Raw genomic sequence first — 25032 nt, 5'->3', positions numbered from 1 at the left:
ATTTTTTTTAACTTCCTGAGTGCCCTCGGCCTTTCCTCTTTTTATTTAAACAACGATAATTTATTGAATGACAAAATTAGAACCGAGACACCATTCAAACGCATTAAACTAAAAGCCAGGAGTTTTGTTATCTTGCCTCTGCACTGTCTCCCAGTCCAGCTTCACGTCCCAGTGACAGTCCTCCTCCTTCCCAGACGTCTCCAGGCTAGCGAGGAGGTGTCGACCTTCCTTGGACACTGACCTGATGGCCTCCTGCAAAAAAAAAGTAAAGTTTCTGTCTGTCTGTCAATCATACAGGTGGTCCTGCACATCAAGCAAAGAAAAAAGACCCAAAACTACAAGCACAAGGGACCAAATTGATGTTGTTACCTTGAGCTTTCTGTACTTGTCCGTGTGGGACTTGAGAAGGCACTCAATGGCGCTGCCATCATCAGGCAGCTCTGCTTCCGCCAGCTCTGTACCAAAGGCCTGCAGCATCTGAGCGATGTCTTTCACCGTTACAGCAAAACTTTCTATCGCCTGCAGGGACAGCAGAAGCAGAAACAGAACAATGACCCACACCCAGTTTTTTTACACCGGTGAAGACACAGAGAACATGGGAAGCTGCCAAAGATTATTACATTATTCAGCAAGACTATAGCTAGTTAATAATACGTTGAGCAGGTTTTACAAAGTAAAGAACAAATAAAGACCACACAAAAAGTGTCCTTATGTAGACCAAGTAACACAGGTCTGATTCTAAACAACTATTAATATTTGCTTATTAAATATAAATAAGGTAAAAATAATTTACATTTTGGTCAATCTTAAAAAGTAGCCATAGTAATGATTTTTTAGTTAATTTTTCATAACCTATTTATGGTTTCTTGCCTTCATTGTAATATAATATGTGTGTTTTATTATTGTAGTAGCCTACAGAGGTCTATTATTATTATTTATTTATTTATTATTATTATTATTATTATTATTAATATCATGATTATCATCATTATTATTATTATTATATTTGGGCGAAAAGTGTCTTGAACTGCTGGACATGGTTGAGGTGTCATTAGAACCGGGACATCACAGACATCTTGTGGTTCAAGTCCCATCCCTACATTCGGAGAAGAAATTGGTGAAAAACGGATTAAATTTGACCGGAAGAAGCCGAACATTCGTGCATCGCCGTACGCCAAGGTTCTAAACCTTCCAGTCGGGTGGTGGAGCTAGATGAGTTTGTTGAGTAAGATGCTTTGTGACATCATCATCCCATTCCTTATATATGTGCAGGTTGTGACTCCGAACGTCCATTCGCATCATGCCAGATGCATGGCGTAACCCCATCGCTCTGAAGTGGTTACAAACTGCATGTGTGTGTGTGTGTGTGTGTGTGTGTGTGTGTGTGTGTGTGTGTGTGTGTGTGTGTGTGTGTGTGTGTGTGTGTGTGTGTGTGTTTGTACCATCTTACCTGCTTGACGTTGGCAGGGCCGTTTGATTGATATTTTATCCTTTTTTTGTAAATGAAGGCATTGTGTTCCCATCTAACCCCATGTTGGATGCGTCAGGATTCAAGGAAGTCGTAACTTACAAAACTGTGGTAGTCCATGATGCGCCTCATGTACTCGGTACGCATGGGAAAACTAGTACCCGGAAATTGAGACATAATCACAGAAAGACAGAAAAACCCTTTTCGTGTATGGAAGAAGTCGTAACATACAAATAGTCCATAATGCGTTTCTTGGAATCGTAACACATCAGTAAACCTGCACACGGAAAACTATAAATAATCCACAGAAAGTCGTCACCGCGTCATTATGTCACTCCATCATTGTTGCCCCACACGGCATCAAGCGGTCACCTGTCCATCTCTGAGAGTGCAACTCTAGTTCCACCGACACCACGATGAGTTATAACAATGAGAAGTTCTGGTTCACAGGCAAAGATAGATGGTTGTTTTGGACATTTAAAGTCATTTCATCTGCATGCAGCTTCATTCAGCTAGACGTAGCGGGCTTCAAATGAAGAAGGAGAAGGTGCTAAATAGTGACAAGTCCTTCCATAATAAGTCAAATTCCAAATGAATTTTTATGTCCAATAAATGTTGTCTGTATTACATTACATGCAATTAATCTATTAACTGGGTTCTTGTATTGTAGGTTGTTAGCACAAGAAGTGCAATAAAATACAAATTTAAAGTAATATGTATGTATTATGTTTGAAAAAATAATTGAAAAAGCGCCAGAAATAACCACAAAAACAAATATATATATATTGAAACTATATCTATGAAAAAAGTTAATGTAGATGATACGCCTTAAAATATAACTGTTGATTCCCCATACAGTGTTAAAAGGCTCATTTCATCAGGATGATCCACGGTTTAAAGACTCCAGGGAACAGGCAGTGTGCAGCTATCAGTTTATCAGCAGTTCTTAAAAACAAGATCCACACTGTTTGCCTATGAACACAGAATGACCTAGATTATGTTTTGAAAAAAGGAACTAATCTTTATCTGGATATGAAAAAGCCTGGTATAATAAAAGATAATGTTCCAGGAAGAGATTATATTGCAATAGTAGAATTTACAAGACAAGCTAGGTTTAATACAACATTGAAAATAACATATGCTGAGCCGTTTACTGGCTGTATTGGTGTAGACCACTTTGACTCTGCATTATATAATATTGGTTAGCTATGCCAAATGATAAAGCAATTCAGAAATCACTGTTAAATGATGATTATGCATGCATATTAACCATTTCTGGTAATACATGTGCAATTATCAAGCAGGGATCGTGGAATGCAGTTGTTGATTCACATGCAAGGAGCAAAGTTGGACACCATCAGTATGACTCACTCAGTAGCTCTGTGGATTACAGGTAGTAAATAGATAGCCACGTTTTTAGGATTAAGTAATAACACACAACAAGTGAATCGCCTTGTAGTAGTAATGCGTGTCACCAGGGCTCAGAAAACTTGCGTCACCGCATCATTACGACATTGGAAACTCTGAGAATTGTAACTAGTTTAAAGAGCAGAGCACAAACTGATGCTACATTCCATGGGAACACGAAAATTTGTAATTAGTGTCGATCCTGGACCCTGTGTATTGCCACCTGCAGCTATATTAATTATTAATTATTATTATTAAGTATAATTTGATACCTCAACTAAATATATTAGCATTCGGGAACTGCATTTCAGAAAACTGTCTGGATTAGTTGTTTAAAAATATGGTAATAAGGTCCATACTACTACAGAGTATATGTTTCCTTCTTAACCCTTCGCGATAGTCAGCCATTCACTGCTTCCTCTGGAAGCGCCAGCCTGCTTGACAGGAAAGGTCATTTTGTCAGTTTGTTGTTCTGTGTCCCACCGTTCGTAGGACAATCCAGTCGCTGTGGCAGTAGTCCAAAGTGCCACCGAACTCGGAGGTGAGCTGGTTCTCATCGATGTAGTGTAGCAGGTCGGTGACCGAGCTTAACATGACCACCTAGAGGGACCGGGAGACACAACGCTGAGGACTCAGAAAACAAAAAGTACATTTGAAATTGCTTATGTTCATTTATAGTTGTTAGAGAACCCTTCTGTAAAAAAATTCTCATATAATATTTTGACCCTTCAGTCTATTTTTTTGCGGCATTTTCAGTGTCATGTCAGTTCGAATAGTATCTACGCGCGTTGTGGGCTGGGTCCACTGTCCGCCACATTGCCTCTGATAAATGGACTTCATGGTTAAGGTGCGTAAAGAGAATGACATATACCTTGTGGTGAGGTGGGACATGTTTGGTAACTGAGGAGGAGCTGCCTTACTGGCATCTTGAGCATGAAGTCCTCTTGGCTGAAGCGAAAGCCTATATCAGTGACCGTGCGCTGGAAGAAGCTGGTGGGCCGCAGCACCAGGACCAGGTGGAGGTTCCCAGGAAAGGAAGCCTAGAACAGACCAAAAGAGATATTTTTATATTGTCGAGCTCCCTTGTGATCTGGAGGTCACACGCTCTTGTCCTTGACGGAGGCAAGTCATCCGCCAGCGCATTTCCAAGTGGTCATCCACTCTGTCTGACAGGACAGCGTGGGAAAGGGCTAAACCTCTCAGTCCCTCATCAGATTACTGTCAGCTCCGAGCTGAGTCACTGCACAGATGTCATACAGCATGTGCCAGTTCATTTTAAGATACTTTGATAGAACGAGCATGACTATGTAGAAATGTGAGCTCTGGGATAAATTACATAATGTTCCAGAGGCACAGTCTATATTGCAGTGTAGGACATCTGCAGGTAAATGCAGGTGGTAAGTATGCATGAGCTGGAAATAAGCATTCTGGCATGCAGCAGTGTAACAGAGAAGTATATACAAGTATATTTAGTATTCACAACCAGTTCACTTGTATTTAAATCACTGTATCCATCAAAGCAAATATGTATGTGAGAAACAACAGCTTAACTTGCTATAACCTTAAGGTATGCATTATGCACGAATAGTAAAGGCATCATACATATGTCATAGACCATGCAGATTTTATGTTTCCAAATGCATTCTAATCTTATAGGATACACATATCTTTTGTGATGCAAGCGATGGCATTGATTTGCCTTCACTCTTGAACATCACTGCACTCTAATAAATCCCAATACTGACACGAAAATTGATTTAAATTGCATAGACTACTATGCAATTGCTGCAGAAGCGCACCGTCCTCTGCACCGCAGTGCTGCGCTCCCATGCAGCTGCGGCCGATGCCGATGCCGCAGTCCCCCTGCCCTCCCAAACTTGCTCTTAACTCCTTCGGCCTGAGTAACACTCTTTACCGGGCTCCTCCGCATCCTAGGCGCTCCTCGCTGCGCAAAGCCCTCAAACATGGTGCTGGAAGCCATTGCGGCGCTGCGAGCGCAAGGTCTATCCGTCTCCGTTGATCAATACCCGGGGATTCATCAGATCCTCCCAGGCTCCCTGACCGGAGTCTTGCTGTGCGGTGCTGATGCAGCGCGCCCTCCCTCCCCTCCTCTCCCTTCCCTTGTTTTTCCCTGACGTCACGCGATATGACACGTCATCGCGACGACTTTTGCTGACTCATGCCGTTTCTTCAGAGTTTCAGAGTGAAAGGCGATAGTCTATGAATCTTCACTTGAATCTACTTTAAATCTAACTTTGAAAAAGCCTCTGAAGATTAATGAAATGGTGTCCTCTTGCACGCATTTATTTTCTTTTAAATTTTCGATATAATTATTTTTTTTATTTCTACCTTTTTTTATTCTACGCTTTATTAATTACTGTTGTAATGTTATGGCTATCAATAGAAAAAAAGGTTAAAATGGTTTATTGGGATTGTTGAAGGAACGTATCTGTTCGCTTCGCTGTTGATTATGGTGTCATTCATAAATTTAAAGTATAGGTGTAAAAAAAAGCAAAGAATAAATAAAACTCTGAATTACTCACTTTATATATTTATAATATTAAATATCATAGTATTATTATTATTATAATTATTTAAAAAAATAAATACAATTACATATATGTATATGTGTATATATATATACACACAGATTTATATATATATACAGTATATACACATATACACACATATATACACATGGGTCTCATGTGGGCTGGGTCTCAGGAGGTTATACATATACATATACACATATATATATATATACATATACATTTATTTATTTTTGAATAATAATAGTAATACAATGCAATTTAATGTTTTTTAATTCATTTTGTGGAAGGACCAGTGTGTAAGATTTAGTGGCATCTAGCGGTGAGGTTGGAGATTGCAACTAACTGTTACCTCTCCCCCACCTTCCGAAACGTGTAGGAAGACCTACGGTGGCCGCGGAATCGCGAAAAAAATGAAAGGCCCGCTGTAGTGTTTGAATTGACCCCTCTGGGCTACCGTAGAAACATGGCGGTGCAAGATGGCGCACGCCATGGACGAGGACCCGCTTCCCTTGTAGGTATAAACAGCTCATTCTAAAGTCACGAAAACACAATCATTCTTATTTTCATGGGATTATAGACTAAATAGAACATACTTATGAATATTATATTCCACTTCTATATTCCAAGTCCCTTCTGCTAGATCAGGGGTGGGGAACCTATGGCTCGCGAGCCAATTATGGCTCTTTCCATGACGGTATATGGCTCGCTGACAATTTTGAAATTTTCCATCACAATTAACAAGTAATAAATAATTATTCGGTGTCATTTTAAAGTAAAACAGGAGAGAGAAATTACAATTTTGAAAATAAAATTCAAAATATAAATGTGGCAGACAAAGGGGCGTAGTCAAGCACCGGCTGCGGACGACATAAAGACTCCGGGGCGCCTTTTACTCGGCGCCCTGCCCCTCCCGGGTCTCTGCTCAGGCGCAGATTGTGGGAGTCTCTGCCCACAGGTCAGGGCTTTGGGAGGGAGACGGAGTCTTTCAGGCCGTGGTGCGCGAAAATTTAGAGATGCGTGCCTAGCAAGTGACCCCACTCGACATTTTGATCTCCAGCAGCTGGCTGGCTTTACGTCCAATCTCCTGTAGTCATTCAAAGCGCGTTTTAGAAAATTTTGTGAGCGCTCTATTCTTTTTAAATTCATCACTCATCCACACGAGTGTGCGGTAGACAAAGCCGACCTGACATGCATCCCCGGGTTCTGCATCAGAGACTTTGAGCTGGAAGTTGCTGACCTGAAGGCTTCAGACATGTAGGTGAGTAAGTTCTTGAAACTTGGAAGAGCTTCCCGTCACATGCCACACAATGCAGCGTGTGAGTATTGCCGTATTGACCATGTTTGTCTCTACATACGCATGTGAGCAGTCTTTCTTGCATCTGAGAAACATTAAGAGCAACCGACGCTCACGTTGAACTGATGGAAGCCTCAACAACAGCAGCAGCAACATGAAGCTTAACCTCACTACGTATGAAGCGGACTACAAGGCCATCAGCAAAACCATGCAGCACCAGAAGTCCCATTAATGGTAAAAAGTATTTCATTTATTATTGGTAAGCTACAGTATAACAACAATATTATTAAGAACAATAAAGAGAAATGTATTATATATAGCGTTTTTTTTAAGTACTCAGAGATGTGTTATATGTTAAAAATGTATGCTTTACTTGAAAAATGCACGCATTAAGTTGCATTCAATTTTATTAAATATTATATGGCTCACAAGGAAATACGTTTTGAAATATTTGGCTTTTATGGCTCTCCCAGCCAAAAAGGTTCCTGACCCCTGTGCTGGATGCTGCTAAATCTTACATACTGCTCCTTTAATTCAATTCCCGCTGTAATGTGAGGATGTATGGTGATAACAATTGGGATTTGTAAGTGGAACCTCCCTATTTTCTGCTGATTTTCTGCTCTATCATTTTGATCAATAAAGGGAAAAAATGCTGTTTCAGCGTCATAAAACCGAACTGCACAGTGCACACAAGTCTCTATGTCAGACTGTGCATAGTTAAACGTGCATTTAGCCTTGTGTACAATGCTTGGCAGGCATTTTAAATACCAAGACTTTTCGGGCAACAACATAGGAAGTGAAACGGCCCAGAATTCAGACGAGTAGGAAACGTGTGCTCACCGCAATTCTGGCTAGCGCTGTTTTGATGGAGGCCCAGGTGTCCAGTCTTCTGTCTAAAATGATGATGAACTTTACGCCTGGCTGCCTGGTTCTGGAAATGAAGACAGTGCATTTATAGTCGGTACATTTTTCAAAATTGACACGCCAAGTGATAATGATAGAGTGCTCAAATCAGGAATGGGTGCAAACATTTATTTTTGTAAATAGATAGGCTAGGCCTTTATTATTCACCCGGGCAACAAGGAAGCGTGCCAGCTGGCGGCATTAATTTGTTTTCACACTTCCTGTTGACAGTTCGCTACCAAGATAAGGGTAGTTTCACAATTAGCCGCTGGCAATGGGAAGTTGAATGACAAAGACAAAAACAAAGTGGACAGGCTGAATAAGGTGAAGACCATAGATAAAGATGCTTGAATGCACAGCGCAGTAGCCATCTTGGCCCCGAACACCGCACACTGAAATCACTGATCAAAATAATATTTTAACATCTTTGAAATCCTAGTTTTGTGCCGAATATGGGTGCACAAATCATTGTCAAAAACAAGGGCAAAGGGGGATGGGAGATTATGGGGCGGGGGGTATAACTGTGTAAAATAGTAATAATACCACTATTCATCAGTTTCCTAGTAATTTTCACTGCGTTTTTAGTCATGTGAAAAAATGTAGCCCAGGAAGGCTGGATGTGCTCAGAATATAAAGTCAGGACTCGGATGTGCTGCATTGCAGGAAGGAGGAGGAAGAGGAGAATAAGAATGGCTTCAGGAGCCGCACCGGGGGATGAGAGCCAGGTATGTCAGGACTTTGGATAAAGCTTCCTCTGGGATGTCAGTAAACGCAGAGCATTCTGGGAGGGTGATGATCACACTGGAGTCTTCCCCACGACCCCCTGGCAAAAAAAGGCACAATAAATGTAATTCAATATCTCTATTTATCAGACAAAGCAACAGATTCAAATAGTTTCACATGGAAAATGTAGAGACCTTACCGGACAGGTATGCCACCTGCTTTTCTATGTAGCCCCCCACCTCCTTCATGCTCACAGGGACTGTCACCTCTGAAAGAACAGATTTACAATTGAAATACATTATATAAACTAGAAAGAATAAATAAGACAATTTCTGTACTGTACAAGGAAAGATTCACAATTGATTATACATTTAAAAATATACTTAATACACAATAAACATTACATTTCATTCAAACAAACATTACATTACATTATTACATTTCACTGCATATATGTATGTATATGTATGTATGTATATTTGTCACATATATGTATGTGACAAATAAAAATCTTGAATCTTGAATCTTGAATCTTGAATAAACACAAGGTCAATTGTTTTTTTTGTTGTTGTAGAAATGCTGCCACCCTATGGTAGATGTGTAGTACTGCATAAAAATGTGAACCAGTGCTCAATTTGTCAATACACGATTGAGTTGTTCACATGTTTCATCAACATAAATGTGGTTAAATTATGTAATATGATGTGATAATCTTTAGATCCCAGAGCACTTTATTAATACCACGTCTTTGAATTCCTGTGAACAATGAAATTCCTTGACATCAGTGTTGCAGGGATCATCCAACCAGATAGATGAGGCACACACATTGGCATGGTGACTCACTGACACTGTAAAAGCGGTTCGATGATCAGCTAAATTTTTTATTTTTATTTTTTTTACACGTTCCCCATCATCATCAAATGTTTTGCAATACAACATTATCAATTTATATTAATGATTAAGAAGTACATTATTTTAAAGAAAGAATTGCAGGGGTATTGCATAATAGACTTAAAAAAACATTCTCTTACACTGATCCATGTTGGATAGTTTATGCAACAGATCAAAAGAGCAGCTGACTCGCACAAAACTAATCATCTCCTCATCCATAATAGATGGAGGCATTAAATATGAATTGCATCTGAAAGAGAGAAATAGCTTGTAAAAGACAGAGAGAGAGGAAGGGAGAGCGAGCAAGGTGTCCTTTTCCCGGGATGGCTGCTACAGGTAACGTATAATGAGCTCCACTGGTCTGGGTTGAATATTTCATGTGTGTCTGTTACAGAGATGAGACGGAGTAAGCCAGGGCGCAAAAGCACCGCGGCGGGGCCAGTTTACCAGTAGCTGCGGGGTAAAGTTACTGTTTCAGGTTGAAGAGAGCACTGGAAGAGTTGCGTAACTATCTTTGAATGACAATTTCTCATAGACGTCGTCGAGAAGTAATTGCTGTAATTGCAGTGTTGAAGGTGAACATCAGTGTAAGTCAAATATGCATATGGACATTGGCTTAATTATTTATTTTTTTCTAATAATCCTTGTCACCTTAGTAAAGGTGTCCATTACTATGAAGTAGTCTTCTGCACAATGAACTTGGAACTAAACACAACAGATTGCTTTTACTTAACCTTGGACCTCAATTTTAGACCAAGAGAATGGAGGACCGTGCTCTCTGCACTAACCACGCGCCATCTTTGGTCCCATGAACAAACCCTCCATGAGCTATGGTCCCATTATCTTATCACATGGTAGAGGGCTGCTCGGTATCGGTGCTTTAAATCATGACTGGTGCTTGAGGCTGCAAATCTAAGTAGTGACCTAAGTATAAAAAAAATCTCTTTGGAATTACAAGATTTATTTCTGCAATTTCAATTCCCAAAGTATGTCTTTAAGATAAGAAAAGATAAAGATAAAGATAAAGATACTGTTTATTTGTCTCACCTGTGGTGATTCTCCCCCTCCTGGAGTAGTGATCAGTTGTTTATAGACCCAAACATGATAAATAGTTCTCCAAAGAGGGGGGTTGGTGGTGGCTCTCCATAACCAAAACGGTGTTGAGAATTTGAACTCCACTTGCAGACTAACTCTGTCCTAGATTCAATGGCGTACAAATACTCCTTGTTGTATGCCCAGCATGCTGACGCACAGGTAAAAAAAAAAAAAAAAAAGATAAAGATACTTTATTAATCCCCAAAGGGAAATTCCAGTGTTGCAGCAGCAATGACATACATGTCAAAACACATATCATTTACAAAAACGCACGTTGTTTTTGAATCAATTACTATATATATATATATATATATATATATATATATATATATATATATATATATATATATATATATATATACACACACACACACACACACACACAAATACATATGTGTATATACATATAAAAGAACTGCTGTACTGTATAAAAATAAATAAAATAAAATAGAATTGATATTAGTTAAAGGTAAAGCTTAAATGTGGACGTTAAATGTGAAGTAGATATGTGCCTTGTGCATTGCCATTCATTGCCATTGCGGGCGTTTGTCTTATAGCTCCTCTGGGCCATCTTTTAAACTGCAAGAAAATGAAATATTTATTAGATTGCACTGCGCTAAAGAATAAAAGGTTGGGATTACCAAAAAAAAGGGCAGTATGGGTCCATGTTGTAAATAAAGAATGCATTTAAATACATTTTTATGGGGAGGGCAGGCAGTTTTTGGCTGAAATGTCTTGTTATGTTCCCTCCTCAGTTGGATGTTTATTTTTTGTCCTTTACATGTGCAAACCAGATCTAGTCACAAATACAAAAATAAGATTAAAAAAATATAGCCGCAGGCAGCAATACCAGGGTATTTGGCCCTTCGTTAAAGTTCAATGAAGGAGTGTGCTCTGGCTCTCTGTTCCGGTGTGTTTTGTGACTGCAGAAGTTAATTAGTTCCAGCCTGGTTACAGTGTCATTCTATGATGGGGCGGTGTTGGCGGCTGTGGGTGGTTTTCAAATGCTGCAACTAACTGCGGTTATCATTCCGAAGTAGGATGCAGCCCTACTTCAGAATGATATTTGCCGCTAGTTGCAGCTTATGGCTAAAATTATATTGTGATAATTTTAGTCAATGTGGTGATTACAATTATTTATCATGATTATTAATCCATTCTGGAGAACATAATTATTTCATGGCACTTTGTAAATCAACAGAAAACTGCCTTCACAATAATAATCTATTTTATAAACCTATAACTTGGTTTATAAACTAAGCTGACTTAGTTATTGTAGCTTGTAGAAGATAAATAATGAAATCAATTGTGAGTGTAGTGGGTTACACCAAAAACACAAAAATAATTTTTCAAAACACATACACAATAAATACATGTTCCTTGTATTATGTTATTGCTTATGGACGATCTCTTTGAGGCAAATGTGACAGAATTAAGATTTTCAAAGTACTTTTCTATAAATCTTGTGTCAGGAAGTCTACAAGTAAAGAATTCCCAGTCAATTTATGACATTCTTTTTTCGGTGAATGGCCTTGAATTTGTGGATGGTGGGACATCAACTTTAGCGCTCAGTGGGTCATTGCACTTCCACATACTAGGTGTGGTTTTCCATCATTTGTTAGTTCTAAATCTGATACTCCAAAGTGAGCGATCACAATTCACAAGTGTGCTGGTCTTGATTCCTCACTTCAAATTTAGTCTTTCAAGACGATCTCTTTGAGGCAAATGTGACAGAATTAAGATTTTTAAAGTACTTTCTCGAAATCTTGTGTCAGGAAGTCTACAAGTAAAGAATTCGCAGTCAATTTATGACATTCTTTTTTCGGTGAATGGCCTTGAATTTGTGGATGGTGGGACATCAACATTAGCGCTCAGTGGGTCATTGCACTTCCACATACTAGGTGTGGTTTTCCATCATTTGTTGGTTCTAAATCTGATATTCCAAAGTGTGCTTTCACAATACACTAGTGTGCTGGTCTTGACTCATCACTGCAAATGTAGTCTTTTTTTTTCTTCAAAATTAATATAGGTTAATAATAAAATAATACCTGTCACTTTGTAACTTTGTGTGGTTCAGAGTTTGTACCTTATATCCTTTAGTTAAAGTCCAATCGCGACGATATCTGTCACGTGATCTGTGTACTCTGTCAACTTGCACATGCGTAAAAGGATTTCTCCATTGCAGCACAAGTCTGCGCGTGGCTCCATCTTGGTGAGGTGGCAATTGTTGATCACAAACTCCATCCACGATACTGAACCACTGATCCGGATGAAACTCGAACCACAGCGTGTTGGAACTGCCCGGATACAAATCTTCCTCAGATTATCTGCTGGTTCGTCAGATCCCAGACATCCATAATGATCTGATGTCACTTACATCTGCATGTGCCGCCATCTTGGTGAGGTCCCAATCGTTGACAAATCACTAGGCTGCTATGCTATGCGTTTTTTACAGCGTTTTTTAGAAAATTATTCCACAGTAATGGAGCGATGGAACAACGGCATGTCATGGAACTGCCCCAAATACACATTTTATTCATCTTGCCTGTGAGTGCGGCGGATCCATGAGATCCACACACCACTGACACCAGTTTTTTGGTTTTTTTTATCAACAAAACCTAATAGCAGTATCCATATCATTTTCCCTACTGAACAATTAAAGTTACACAACTGTTACAAGACTGAAAAAACAATTCATACAAGTTACAATATATGGGCTTAAAGCGCATTACTTTTGGTAAGCATTTCCCAGCGCCATTCACCAGTCTGTTCAGTCTGCGACCTCTGTCCGGGGCCTTCACCGGGGACCTGGCACAACAGTGTGAGCTTGCAAAGTCAAACAACCTTTGTTTGTTCTTCAGTCCCTGCCCAGTGCGGAGCTTTTACCAGCAAGCATGGCTGGAGACAGCGGTTTTCAGGTCAAGGAGCAGGTCTTCAGCCAGCACTCGTACTGATGCCACACCAGCGAGGCAGACAGCTTATCTGTGTTGACTGGAAGGAGATAGGCATCAACGCCGACTGGAATTTCAGGGCTCCACAGGCGGGAGCGGAATATCTTCTGTTCTTTCCTGTAACTTGGATTCGGCTGGGTGTGAAAAGTCAAGTACAGTGGTACCTCGACTTACGACTGCATCTACTTATGACAAATCCAAGATGCGAGTAGCGATAGTCGCGAAAATCTGTATTGACTTGCGACCGACTGCTCCAAGATACGACCGTGGAAATTTGCAGTTGGCCAGTCAGCAGTCAGTCAGCAGTCAGTCAGCGGGCGACCTACATCGTGTGTGCACGTAGTTTGTGGCTTATCGATATTTTTTTCATATTTACTGTGTTTGTGCTGTGTATTTTGTTTATTTTCAACCTTCATGATTTCATAATTCATATGGGAAAAACTGCTTCGCCATACGACTGTTTTAACATACGACCGCTCTTATAGAACAAATTACAGATGTAAGTCGAGGTACCACTGTATTTGCTGCGCGAGCTGAGCAGTAACTCAGACTCTGCCCAAGTTAATACTTGGGGAGAGTCGTCCCTACTTAGCTACACCTGTTATGTACTGAATGTTGTTTTCAGGTTATAGAACAACTAAAGGCGCAGCCATTTGAGGGTAGAATTACTTATGAACACCCACACACATACGCTCTCTGGACATGTGCTTAGTCCTCTGCATATTCTGTGTAGATTTATAATAACAAAGGCAAAAGCATGAAATCCATTGCTGAGCAGGAAATCCCCTCTTACAGCACACACAGACATGTTCATAGTGCACAATGCCTGAGCTGCAGTGGAGGTCAGGAGATATTTTTACTAAACAAGGCTTCCAACGCTAAAGGGATTACAGCGCAGGTTTGCTCCGCGTGCTGGTACTGAGGAATTGGGGGAAAATGCCACATTCCGCTGTCTGGTTCCCTTGGAAAACATTGTCTTCATCGGTGAAGGCATGAGTGTTGGTGTTCAATCAATGCACAGAAGCATTAATAATCCTCACACCTCAATTTGACTGTAAATATATATATTTTTTTGTTTCATCTAGAGAATTCTGTGTAGAGATAATTTTATAAATATCTTCTTTTTGTTTTTGTTTTATTTTTGAGATTTCTGTGTAGTATTGTGTTCAACACAAGTCACACACATAATGGTAAAATAATTCAAAATGTTAAAAGTTAACCATCTATATGCTTATTATTATTATTATTATTATTATTATTGTTATTAATAATTGATAATCAAATAAATCTTCAAGTATCTGCTTAAAGTGCAATAGAGTGAGCTTTTGGCCTTCTTAGCCTAATTAGGTGCTGTCATGTGGTTCTTGTATTAAGACTGCAGATTGATTAATACCAGTTTGTACTCTACAGCCTTTTTAAATAGTTTTTATTATAAAGCACAACACCAATCGTGATTGTGATGAGGAAGGCTGTAAAACGGCCCTGACAACAATCTCTCTCTCTTATCTGAAAAGAAAAACCTGCATCATCTTTTGACCGTTCTAGTTGTAAGAAATATGCCAGGTTAAGATGATATTTTACCATTTTAAATGAGTACTAGATATGTAGAGGTGATATTAGTCAAATGTCATAAATATACATAAATACACAGTTTTATATATTTTTCTGAAATTAAGTCATGCATCATGACTACGCGGCAATACCTCAAAAATAACTGAATGATTTGGATTACTCACCTGCAAATCAAATTAAAAGTCTTGAGATTTCATTGTAAGGGGGGGTTGTAAATATGTACTGCAGGTAAAGGTTGAAATCAGTTATTAACCGCTGTCAGGGAACATTCAGCAGTCAAATGAGTCACATTCTTAGACCTACTGGGTCAAAAGCTTATGGTATTCGACTTGAAATAACAAGAGCTTAGCACACCAAAAGCCTTCAAATCACACAAACAAAAACCTTAGTATGAGGTCATGTCCCAGACATTTCAGCTTTACCGCTTCCATTTAGTTGGTTTGCATGTGTCGCATGTTACTTCAGATGGATGATCAAAAGCAGAAAGAAGAAATGAATTGAACCTGCAATTTGTCCACTGCAATTAAGCCATCTTAACTAGTAGGAGCCGCTCGTACCCATTGTACCGAAATACGATGCCATGATTTCAAGCAAATAATTTTACTTTTGATATTTGAGTACATTTATTATCAACGCTCCATAATTGTACTTGATTAGAATGTTTAACAGAGGCAGAACACATTCATGACTCTAGTATCGGACGTGAGTTCTTCTTACGTCCCTGTGTTTAGCCAACACATCCGAGTCTTCATCAGAAGTTCATGACTCCTGTGTTAAATCATGAATTTAACTGGTTTGTGAAGTTACCAACCCGACAATTGCCCCCAGTATTGGCATTTGACTTAATTTGCTGACGTGCACAGTTTAGTGCAATATGCAACTGTTCATTTAAGATAGGGCTAGTGACCCGCTCGCTGTCTACAGTCGCAAAAAGAGGAAACACACAGTGGGATGAGATTGTTGGTGCGTGTAAACCACTCAGTGTCAGTAGATCAAGCCAAGTCTCTGGAGCAGCTATCACATTTCACACACTCCACCCGGTATGCTTTTCTGCCAAATGCCGCCATTTACTTTTCCTCCCAACCTCATATATACGGCCTCCCCGGGGAGCATGAAACAGTGCATCAGTGAAACAATGTCAGTCGCCGCCCAAACACCACTTTACGCAACCACATTTGGCTCTGCAGGAAACTCTTTAACGGCAGGCGCATCTACAGCCTACCTCGTCCAACTGTTCAGTTTTTGTATTTCATCCAGAATGCTGTGTGGAAACACACCCTGTGTAGACACATTAAGCTTTACAGTAGCTACTGATTTTTTACACCAGGGCATGTTGAAAGATACGTTCCTTGACACTGCAATGCATCCTCTCTTAACCATGATGATTTCATCAATGACTTTCTTGAAATAGTTTTATTTAAATTAATTATATTTATTTCTTGTGATATTTGCCCCCCCGCCGGCCAAACCAAACCCGGCTTTCGGGATGCCTCCTCTACAAATGATTACTATGGATAAATATTGGTTCATCCATGATGGCTTAAAATAGCTGACATAATCCCTGCAAGGCTGCACGGTGGCTGACTCCAAGAGCTAAGCTGCAGTAACCAGACCACCAAAAAGACATCAATTTAATCGTGAACGTGCTGAAAGTACTCATAACCTATCAGAAGTAACCTACATTAGTAATATATATTAGATCGCAAATTAACTCAAACGAAGGGCACTGCGTTGCATTGCAGTTCTATTACTGCCCAACGGCGCTTCATCCACGGTGGGACGAGCCGAGGAAACAAGGAGCGCAGACGGAGGCTCGTCTCAAAAACGCCACAGTAACCGGTGGAGACGGTCGACGTGAGGACGGCGTCGGCATCGTGCGTACTCACGCTGCAAGGTGCTCTCCAGCTGCTCTCCAGCCTGCAGGAGGCTGTGGTAGCTCTCCATCTCTCCCTCCGACCCTTGCTCCAGCTCACTCTTCTCCGGCATAGAGGCCGGGCCCATCCCCCCGCCCCCCGCCCCCGGCTGCCGCTCCGCTCCCGCTGCCCCCACTGGACCCGGGGACCGGCCTCAGCTGACTTGGCAGATGAGCCGGAGGTAGTGAGAGCTGCCCCGGGCCTCACATCTTCATCGCCGTCCCGCAGGACAGCATCGGCCCCGGTCCCCACCTGCCCTCCACCACCGTCCGTCCGAAGACCCCGTCGGCACGTCTCCTCGGGAGTTGGTCCGAATATTCCTGAGTCACCTTGAGCTGCATAGAGTTGGCCCAGCAGAGCAGCACAGTGTGTTTACGGTCCACAGGAGGAATCGCCGTCCACATAAGCGGGATATGTCGTCTGCTGTCCGCCGTAGAGGATTGATGCTCTGCAATTTAATACCGCTGAACAGCCTCGAACACTACCGACAGTTTCCTGTTTTAAACCGCAGTCACTCGCGCTTAATGAACAGCGGCGGGGCCACTTCAAAATAAACATGCTCCATCTGTCCAGTGCTGTCTCTCTCCCTCGCCCCTCCCTGTCCTCTCTCTCGCTCTCTCTCTCTCTCTCTCTCCCTCTCTGGGCTATAGCGCGTCAGCTCTGCACCGTGCAGGAGTAAAGACTTGATACCCTGCCAAATCCCTCCCAACTTTTCCTCCCTCGCTTCAAACTCCTCCACTTTTAACGTGTCGTTTGCTGACCTAAAGCAAACAGCAGTGCCAGTTTTCTGACCAGCAAGCAGATATGCATGCATAAATACAGACATGCCATCTGAATGGACCTATTGTATACAGTTAGTGTTCTATCATGCCCTCGGCCAACAAGCTGGGTCCATGCAATAGCAGACCCAGTGCCACACAAAAACACATTCAAATAGAGACTAAAATGAAAGGCTGTCATTGTGCAGATATTAATAGAAGGAACCATTCTCAACTCTACTATCCCACTGGTCATCCTACTACTGTGTTGAAAGGATCAGAACTCATTGACAAAGGGACTACAGTGGTGAACCATGCATACATATTTTACATTTCTGTACTTCACATAGCGTTTGATGCCATGACTGGATGGCCTGCCACCCGCTAAGCAGCAAATCTGAACAGCACATACAGCTCACCTTCTGCTGATCCTTCTTAGCCTTTCAGCCATCTCATTACTGCACAGCATCTGCTTCGTGTGGCAAAGCAGGCATGCACACACGTGTACACACACACACGCACGCTACTCGCCCGTGCAGCACAGACGAGGGATTTTCATTTGGCCCCAAAACAAAAGAGACGGCCATTTGTTTATCTTCAAAACATTCTGTTTTATTACAGAAAATCATCAGGTTTTGAACATACTGGTCTTAAAGAGGTACATTCAGCTTGGAGGTTCGGTGTTGAGACCGGGCAACAGGAGGGCCCGAGGTGAGGAGGTGCCCCGCCTGTACGGTGCGGGGGTGAGATGCTAATTTGTGCCTGCCTCCACTGCTAACACCTCACCCCCGCACGGACACGTCCCTTCCAAGAGCTGGCCGGTCCCAACAACCACAGAGCCTCTCGTGCTTTTTTTTGGACGTTTTGGTTTTATTACAAAAATGGCTGGAAAAAGGTTGCATTACAAATACAATCCATACTTTACGATCTCTCTTTTTTTTTCCCCATTTAGTCAGGCAAAACGTTAGAATCCAAGAATTTATTTAGGCTTTGAAAATAGCATCTCTGATGTCATTTAAAGGTTTATTTTTCATCTTCATCAAAGCAGGCAGCCCCTCTCGACTCTCAACTCTGGCACAATGCAGTCTGCAGGTGGCATGCTTGTGTCAGAGTGTAGAACAGTGTAACATCTCTGATCATTTGTGTAAGAACCCCTTGCATCTCCGGTTAATAAGCTTTCAGAAAACACCAATTTAGTAGAAACTAGGTTCGTAAAAGATGAAAGGTTTTTAATCCCTCAAGAACCCCAAATGAAATTCATTGTATTTTTTAAATCTCCACTCGGCATTCTATCTCTATTGCATGTGCCTGGCTGGAGAAGTGTATGATACAAGTTAAATATATCCATACAGACCAAACGAGTAGCAGAGTTAAAGGTGGAGTCATGGTTCAACAGGGATCCAGCACTGAGGAAGTAAACAACGAGATCACCTCATTGACAGAAATAGTTTAGCTCAAATGACTCAAATCAAAGTCAACTGTTTAACTTCAACGCAAAACATGGGTGGTTTATGAGGAATGGTCGCCGATTAAATTGCTTGTACGGACATGAGGGTATGTTGAGTAGTGAATGGGGGCTGCCAGCCGTTGAATGTACAACACACAGAGAAAAATGAGTTGGCACAGGCTCAAGTCCAGGCTGGAAGAACAAAAGAACTCAACTGATAATTCTCCACAATAAAAAAGATTTATGTAATAAAAATATAACATTTGTGAGTAAAATTACACTTAATATTCCAAATAGATATTTCATGTTTGGGGGAAAAAAAAAACAATCTTCCCGAGATCATATCTAAAAGTGATGCAGAGGCATGTGGAAATGGAATGTAAAGAAGCATGACGCGCTACGAGTTTGAATGAAGGAGACGGGGCGGAACAAAGGCCGCTCGTCTCCTCTTAAAAGATGGCTGAACGTGAACGGCGGAGGGCGGGGGAGGCCGTGCCTCATGACGGCTTCGACGAGCGATCCGGACGGGTGGAGGTCCCGCAACGCTTCTCTTTACCCTCCGACCTCCGCCCCAAAGCGAGACAAACAATGACAAACTATACAGCTGATGGAGCATGGGACAAAAATAACCTCATTTAGCCTTCAGTGCATGTGTGCATTTATGTGCGTGTGTGTCGAAGGGGCGTGAGGTCATTGCGTGTGCGTGGGATGTTCCTATCTATGGGACTCGTGTGCTCAGGTCAGTGTGTGCCTCTGTGACTACCTATACGCAGGATATGTCACCGTCCTCTATAGTGCAGATATAATGGAGACCCTACGACGTCTACGAGGTTCAAGTATCCTATTGCCCACGTGCGTACACACATGCACGCGGGCGCTCTTATCTACAGCCGTGCACTTTTGTGGCAGACTGACACATACACGCCTAAAAGTTCACATACTCATACTCGTTTGGATAGTGGGCGTTTGCATTTACACATTCTCTATCTCAGACATATTTTTTGGCTTTGAGTTACAGGCTAACATATAGATTTACGATATATACAGTGCAGCATATATATATATATATATATATTAATCATCTCATCTAAAATTGGGATTCTCTTAAATTATCGCTGAGACTGAAAGATTTAGGTCAAGCTCAAAAGACCTAAGCTCATCAAGTAAGGTAGAAATGTTGGCACACACGATTCATTGCCGGAATACGATTAAGATCTCTATTCTTGTGCCCACTTAGGGAGCCACACATTTTTGGAGTGGCGGGGATGGGAAAAGGGTGTCTAATGCAACTTCTTTTCCACTTCAGTGTTGCACTGCAGTCAATGCACTTAAGTTCCATGATGAAAAAATAATTTGGGAACAGTTAAATCACAACATCAGGCTGGCGGAGATCGACCGCGACAAAACTCTCTTCCTTTTTTGGCTCTGAGCGGCACTCAAATCAAATACAGTAACGTTTCATTATGTACTACATTTTTGGACCTTGAAAATGAAAAAAACAAGAAAACTCATAGTGCAGTAACCATTAAAAGTGAACAAAGCATTAAAAGTAGAAATAACCACAGAATGTGGAAGAACTTGTGGAGAGAATAGAAAAGATCATGTCTTGTTACAAAACAATCCTTTCAGAATCTGACAAGAACAATGGCGGAATGTGGCGTTTGACCGAGCCTCCTTTCATGCAGGTGAACCATTCCAGGGCCGTGGATCTTCCACTGCACGTTAAAAACACAGCAGTCCGCGGGACTGCTGTCAAGGCAGCCGTGTATGCATTCATTTTAAGCTAGTATATTAAAAACTTTTTTTTTTCAAAAGTAAAGAAAATAAAGAAAAACGCAGAAACTCATGCCCTCATCTGAGTATTTTGTTTTAGAAAAAAAAAAAAAAAAAGTGGTACACAGGGGGCCCGTGCTGCATGGGGCCAGCGATGCGGGACCCCGCTGTGCAGGCATGCTGGGGGGGAGGGGGATTAGAGGGGGGGCGGGGCGCGGAGGGACGGAGCATGGAGACAGCACCAGCAGGTTGACAAACCGCTAGTCTCCTTTTTTGCCGCTTTCCCCTCCGGGGTCAGTACTTCTTTTACTGGTCATTTTTACTCTTGCCTTCTCCCCTCTTCTCTTCTCTTCTCTTGGCGTCGGGCGAGACGGCAGGCAGTTGGCGGGAATCCTGAAAGAGGCAAATGGAGGCGCTGTTGGTTCTCGACCCATCAGTTGCACTCCTTCAGATGCTTGTAGGACAGTGGCAAAACAGCTGTATTCTGTAGACGAGAAAACAAGTAGATACTAATTCACTGCTCGGCGAGGAGTCCTAACAACCCCCCCAGTGCAGAACCGCAGAAGGGAATCGACCCGTCGGAGCCGACCAAACTCAAAGAGAAATCAAATCGTCAGTGATCGGTCAGGCTCCTTCCTTCATTTAAGAAAGCCCCTGAGCACTGCTCAAATCATGGAGAGGCCCCTTTACACCCAAATAAGGTTTATCTATCGATTAATATCAACTCCCTCCTTTTGCTTTACCTGGATGTCTGTAGGACGCAGTCCGCTGGTTGCTAAAGAGAATATAAAAGCAGGTTAGATAGTGAAAGCAATGAGCACCGTGCCTGGTGTTATCAAGCTTTAGTCTACTTTTCCCCTACAATGCAATGCCATCAGCAAGCGCGGAGGTGAGACGAGGCATTTTGGACCTTTTGAGATGCAGCAGCATTCGGCATCATGTTAAGGTAAGTACACACCATGCAGTGAGTTAAAGGGGACCTATGATGCTCTTTTTCTTTTTTTCAAAACATGTTTTTGAAGGTTTTGTTTTTTTTGCAGATTATGCATTTGAACCATTGTGACATGCCTCTAAACCAGGACTGTTCCAAAACGGGCTGTTTCAGTGTGTGTAGCTTTAATTGTGAACAAGCAGCCAAGCCCCTAGTTCTGAGCCAACGGGGTTGGAGCACAAGTTCCGGGTTCTGTGAGCCAATGCGGTTTGAGCTTTACTCCAGGCTCCGTTTTATTTACTCTGTAAACTTTCACCGATTTCACCTTATCAGTGCACTAAAATCTGTTTCTGAACAAACTGGAGGCAAGAAATAAGCAACCGAGTCGCTGAATCTTCCCTCCTTTTAGATCTACAAGGCCTCATTTCAAAGTCAGTTCCCACTTGGGGGAGACACGGACATCGCACCGCAATGCACCGGGACTCGCGCGCGGGGATGTTTTGTTTTATGTAAACGTCGGAAAATAAAATGGAAAAAATACATCAATACATAAAAACACTATTTTTGTTGGTTTTGTTTGGAGAAACCGATGGAGCAGATGACCATATAAAGAAATCCGGCACGAGATGACGTCAGGCCGTGCAGAGAGTAGAAAAAACCCTTTGAAAGCAGAACGGAAGCCTGAATGTTTTACACACTGCGATTACTCTGTCATTAGTTGACCTCATTATTCGACACTTTGGCCACGTCGAATGTGAGTATCCGACACTGTGACATTATATATATGACGGAAAATAAGGAAAAGCACAATAGGTCCCCAAACCTCTCAAATGCACATACTAAAAGAAAGTAAAAAGGACAGAGACCAACTCCTCCGGTCTGGACATGCACCAAGTGGACGACGGCGAAACCACAACCACCAACATTGATTTCAACGGCACTACAAAGAATCCGTGAAAGACAACCACGTTGATCTATGACAATCCCAACAAGGAAACCAAAACAAACACGACTACCACACCCAGCGAACACTTAAGCTGATGGCACATGAATCCTCGATCTTAAAACGAGGTTCAAATTGTCTGAAGCACATGCAAAGGGCACGATGCGCTGTACACTTTAAGGTAGGCTGTAGAAGCATCCGCCATTCTGTGGACATTTACTTTTTCTCCCCAAAATGAGTCAATTATTTTAGTGATTTAAGGGCACATTCCTGTGCATTTCCATTATAAAGGTAATTGATAAAACTTGACTGTCTATAACACATGTGATAACACCGCATTTTGTAATAATTTACTAAAATGTAATAAATTTCCCCTATTATGCAATTACACCCACATTTTGATATAAATATCTTGAATGCAAATGTTATATGTTTTGCCAGTTTCATAATACGCTATTTTTACACAATGCAGAGATTATTATGTGTGGTTGGAATTACAACTTTATATGTAATAATTGAAGGCATTGTAATAACACACCGACGTTGCTATCTTCATTTATATTAAGTGTCCCACTTAACCACTTGAGAAAATGTCACTTTGTTGTAACTCCACAATAGGTAATGATCACCACCATTATGTAATAGGTCATAACAAAATGAGGGTGTTATTACATAACAAAGGTCAACTCCATTTTTGGAGGTCATACATTTTGGCCAGCTACTACAAAATGCAGTGTTTATTACTTGCTGCATTGTTCCACTGCAGTCAGTGGGATGCATCTCTTCAGCAGCAGCACCGTACACAGCACATGAGAACACAGAGGCTCCGCCTTGCCGCAGGACGATCCACTGGATCTCTACTCTGCGTTCCCCAAACCCTCGGCTTCCTGAGCCTCTGATTAGCTTAGAAGGTCTGGAGGTGGGCTGGTACCTGTTCATATGACAGTATTGGACTCATCTGAAAAGGTTCTCACGAGCAGAGGCCTGGCTGAAGACTGGGGAGACCGCGCCCCACCCAAGCTCGATTCAACCGGCTTCTTCTGGAAGGGTGAGGCAAGAGACACCAATGACATCACTACACTAGCACAAAGGCACGCGCACACGCACGCACGCACACACACACACACACACACACAAACGCACGCAGGTGTGACGGTGAAACACTTGCGTTCAGAACTTCCTTTTTCCACCATATTGTACTTTGCCTAAGAATCCCAGCATAGGAGGATACACACAAACACGGACACTTTGGGGACCCCGCAGAGGTTGTGGTGGGGGACCAGGAGCCTCATGCTCTGCATGCTACATTCACCTGACTGGACATGCAGAGGCAGCAGGCAGCAATGATCATGGAAGACGTCAGCAGGTTAAACTGTTCCTTAAAGCTGTGCTGAGAAACTGGCCCAGCCCAGTTGATTAGAGACCACACACAACACACACACACACACACACACACACACACACACACACACACACACACACACACACACACACACACACACACACACACACACACACACACACACACACACACACACACACACACCCCTACACTTCTTCTCTGTTGAATACAGCTACTGGGAAACTGAAAATCATTTCATTGTTTGAAGGATGGAATCACCTGAAAGTGCCAATTAATTTGTGAGTTGTTTTTTTTCCTTTTCCTTCCATTAAAAGACGGCTCTGGTCTTATATTGGACATAAAACGCTACAAGGAAGTAGGGATAGAGTTGCATGGTGCAGCTTTTCAGTAACATGGGAGAGGAGGGGCAGCGGGCCAAGGTAAGAAACAAGCAAGAAGACGAGAGAGCTTGTGAAGCAGAGGAGACCTCAGTCACTCCAGGAGAAGCTGTGAGTGCTGGCGGTCTGGGACAGCATGAAGATAGTGGACGTCCCAGAGGAAGGAAGGCGATGCTTCATCTGAGGACGGAACCGAGGGAGGAAGGAAGCAAAAAAAGAATGAAATAGAAAGGTAATACAAGGGTGGGACGGGGGAGGAGGAGAGAGCGCAAGTGGGTGAAGTTTGTCAGAAACATTAAATATAAAGCAGAGGACTTTGACAACACGGCAAAGAGGTGACGTAGGCTTAAAGAGGTTGTTGTAGTTAAGAGGTTAACATGTCTGTTTAATTGTTATGGCATTATATTATAATGACATTATTTACTCGCAAGCAGCAAAACTGTCATAAATTAAAGTAAAATACAAATTTTGAAAAATGTCTGTCCTATCAAAGTCCCCTGTAAGTTAACAAAGGCCCCGACCTCAGAAGTCCATTCTGACCCAAGAAGTCCAGTCAGTATATTGTTGAACAGAAAGTATCAAAGCATTCCAAACATATTAGCCTTCATGACTGCTAAATGGAATGATCAAGATTGTTCAAGAAAGCTGACAGGGGCAAATCAAATTAATTC

General features: G+C 41.8%; 2 protein-coding genes across 2 annotated transcripts in view; both read right to left on the bottom strand.

Moving 5' to 3' along the window:
* Positions 1-16857, bottom strand: part of mcf2a (MCF.2 cell line derived transforming sequence a) — a gene marked incomplete at both ends in the record, with an annotated part of 29031 nt that extends 12174 nt beyond the window's left edge. The window contains 8 exons of the mRNA XM_080008557.1: positions 137-252; positions 370-519; positions 3359-3475; positions 3796-3915; positions 7562-7652; positions 8333-8447; positions 8547-8615; positions 16743-16857. Coding sequence (XP_079864683.1) covers positions 137-252; positions 370-519; positions 3359-3475; positions 3796-3915; positions 7562-7652; positions 8333-8447; positions 8547-8615; positions 16743-16857 — 893 coding nt within the window. The remainder of the gene's footprint in view (positions 1-136; positions 253-369; positions 520-3358; positions 3476-3795; positions 3916-7561; positions 7653-8332; positions 8448-8546; positions 8616-16742) is intronic.
* Positions 16858-24451: 7594 nt separating this feature from the next.
* atp11c (ATPase phospholipid transporting 11C (ATP11C blood group)) overlaps positions 24452-25032 on the bottom strand; it is a gene marked incomplete at both ends in the record, with an annotated part of 45637 nt that continues 45056 nt past the window's right edge. The window contains one exon of the mRNA XM_080008556.1: positions 24452-24541. Coding sequence (XP_079864682.1) covers positions 24452-24541 — 90 coding nt within the window. The remainder of the gene's footprint in view (positions 24542-25032) is intronic.

This window comes from Zeus faber (genome assembly GCF_960531495.2).
Source record: "Zeus faber genome assembly, chromosome: 10".
Classification (NCBI taxonomy): domain Eukaryota; kingdom Metazoa; phylum Chordata; class Actinopteri; order Zeiformes; family Zeidae; genus Zeus; species Zeus faber.
Note: the sequence above shows the minus strand (reverse complement) of the source record. Positions and strands in the feature narration are given on the sequence as shown.